This window comes from Sinocyclocheilus grahami, unplaced genomic scaffold (genome assembly GCF_001515645.1).
Source record: "Sinocyclocheilus grahami isolate Dianchi unplaced genomic scaffold, SAMN03320097.WGS_v1.1 scaffold153.1, whole genome shotgun sequence".
Classification (NCBI taxonomy): Eukaryota; Metazoa; Chordata; class Actinopteri; order Cypriniformes; family Cyprinidae; genus Sinocyclocheilus; species Sinocyclocheilus grahami.
In genome coordinates, this window is record NW_015505332.1 from 1,026,158 (window position 1) to 1,027,673 (window position 1,516).

At 37.1% G+C, this 1,516-nt stretch overlaps 1 protein-coding gene across 1 annotated transcript in view; it reads right to left on the bottom strand.

Annotated features, from left to right (window-relative positions):
- Positions 1–1,516, bottom strand: part of LOC107592505 (regulating synaptic membrane exocytosis protein 2-like) — a 167,598-nt gene that overhangs the window by 41,184 nt on the left and 124,898 nt on the right. Inside the window, exon 16 of the mRNA XM_016282038.1 lies at positions 1,328–1,394. Within this exon, the coding sequence (XP_016137524.1) occupies positions 1,328–1,394 (67 nt within the window). The remainder of the gene's footprint in view (positions 1–1,327; positions 1,395–1,516) is intronic.

A 1,516-nucleotide genomic window follows, 5' to 3' on the forward strand; every position in this document is an offset into this window, starting at 1 on the left:
TCGGAACACAAATTAAGATATTTTTGATGAAATCCAAGAGCTTTCAGGCCCTCATAGACAGCAATACAACTGACACGTTCAAGACCCAGAAAGGTAGTAAGGACATGGTTAAAATATTCCATATGACATCAGGGGTTCAACTGTAATTTTATGAAGCTATGAGAATACTTTTTGTGCACACAAAAAACAAAATTTATTCAACAATTTTTTCTCTTCCGTCTCAGTCTTTGACGCGCATTCACTAGAGCAGTGTTTCCCAACCAGGGTGCCGTCTGTCGAGAGCAGGGGTGCCGTGTAAAAAATTTATATTTTTAAATTGCTAAAATGTTCAAAAAAGCATCTATTATATAATATCAATTTCTGATGTCAGAAAAAAGGATAATTAGAGATGCACTGAAATTTCGGCTGCCGAAAATTAGTTCACCGCTCAGCTTTCATTTTCACGTAGTGTGACGCTCTGCGCATTATCCCGCTCTATGCGTGTGTGCTCCCGCTCAGTCGCTACACTCGTATACTGTTCATGCGAATCGGAACAGCAAAGTCCACTCAAAAATTGAGCCGACAGGAAACATCTATGTAATACAGTATTGTTTCTGTCTGCAACAGCCCTACTGTGTTGTAACATGGTGTGGGTATATGGGCAACTCTGGTAACACTGTCCCCTCATTCATTGATCTGCTAACCGCTATGTTATGCTCACGTGTTCTGATAATAATAGCTTTCTAGGACTAAACATTATTTGGATAATTGGTAAAAAAAAACGACTGTTAGACCTACCTGAAAAACTATTTATTTCATTCGAAGGCCTGTCGTTATTTTTTATTTGTGCTATCATTATTAATTTCTTTATTTGTTCTTATTTTATTACTGACTGCTTACATGTCATTTTTTATTCAATTCAAAGTTTGAAATCAAGCTATCTTGTGCTACTGCACCAAAATTACCCCACTATAAAATCAAAAACACACTGAGTGAGCAAAAATTTGTGAGATAGCTAGTTATAATGGTAATTAAATAATGTTTACATATGTATAAAAGCCTACATTAAAATCCGTCATATAAATTGGTCTCTTCATTAGAAATTAGCCTACTGACTGCCACCATTGATGGACAAATTTTTTTTATAATATTAAAAATATCTGTATGACATTATATTCTGCAGTTCTTCCCTGTTGTACCGAATATCTATACTTTTCAAATTATCATATCGAAGTTAGAAATTCAAATATTGTGCCAATTAATTTTGTAGGGTGCCACAAGTTTGTTAAAATTTCCAAAGGGTGCCGCGACTAAAAAAAGGTTGGGAAACACTGCACTAGAGTACTACGAGGCAAGCGTGTGGTGCTGCTGACTCAGGAGCCGGCGTTCTGCCGTAGAACCTGGATGCACTGCGCCTTGTTTACAAACAGAGGAATGCACACGCATGTGTCATGGTACTCTTGCGAAGGCATATCGAAATCGGAAGAGAAGAAACCACTGATGTCACATGGGCTATTTTAACAATGTCTTTACTACC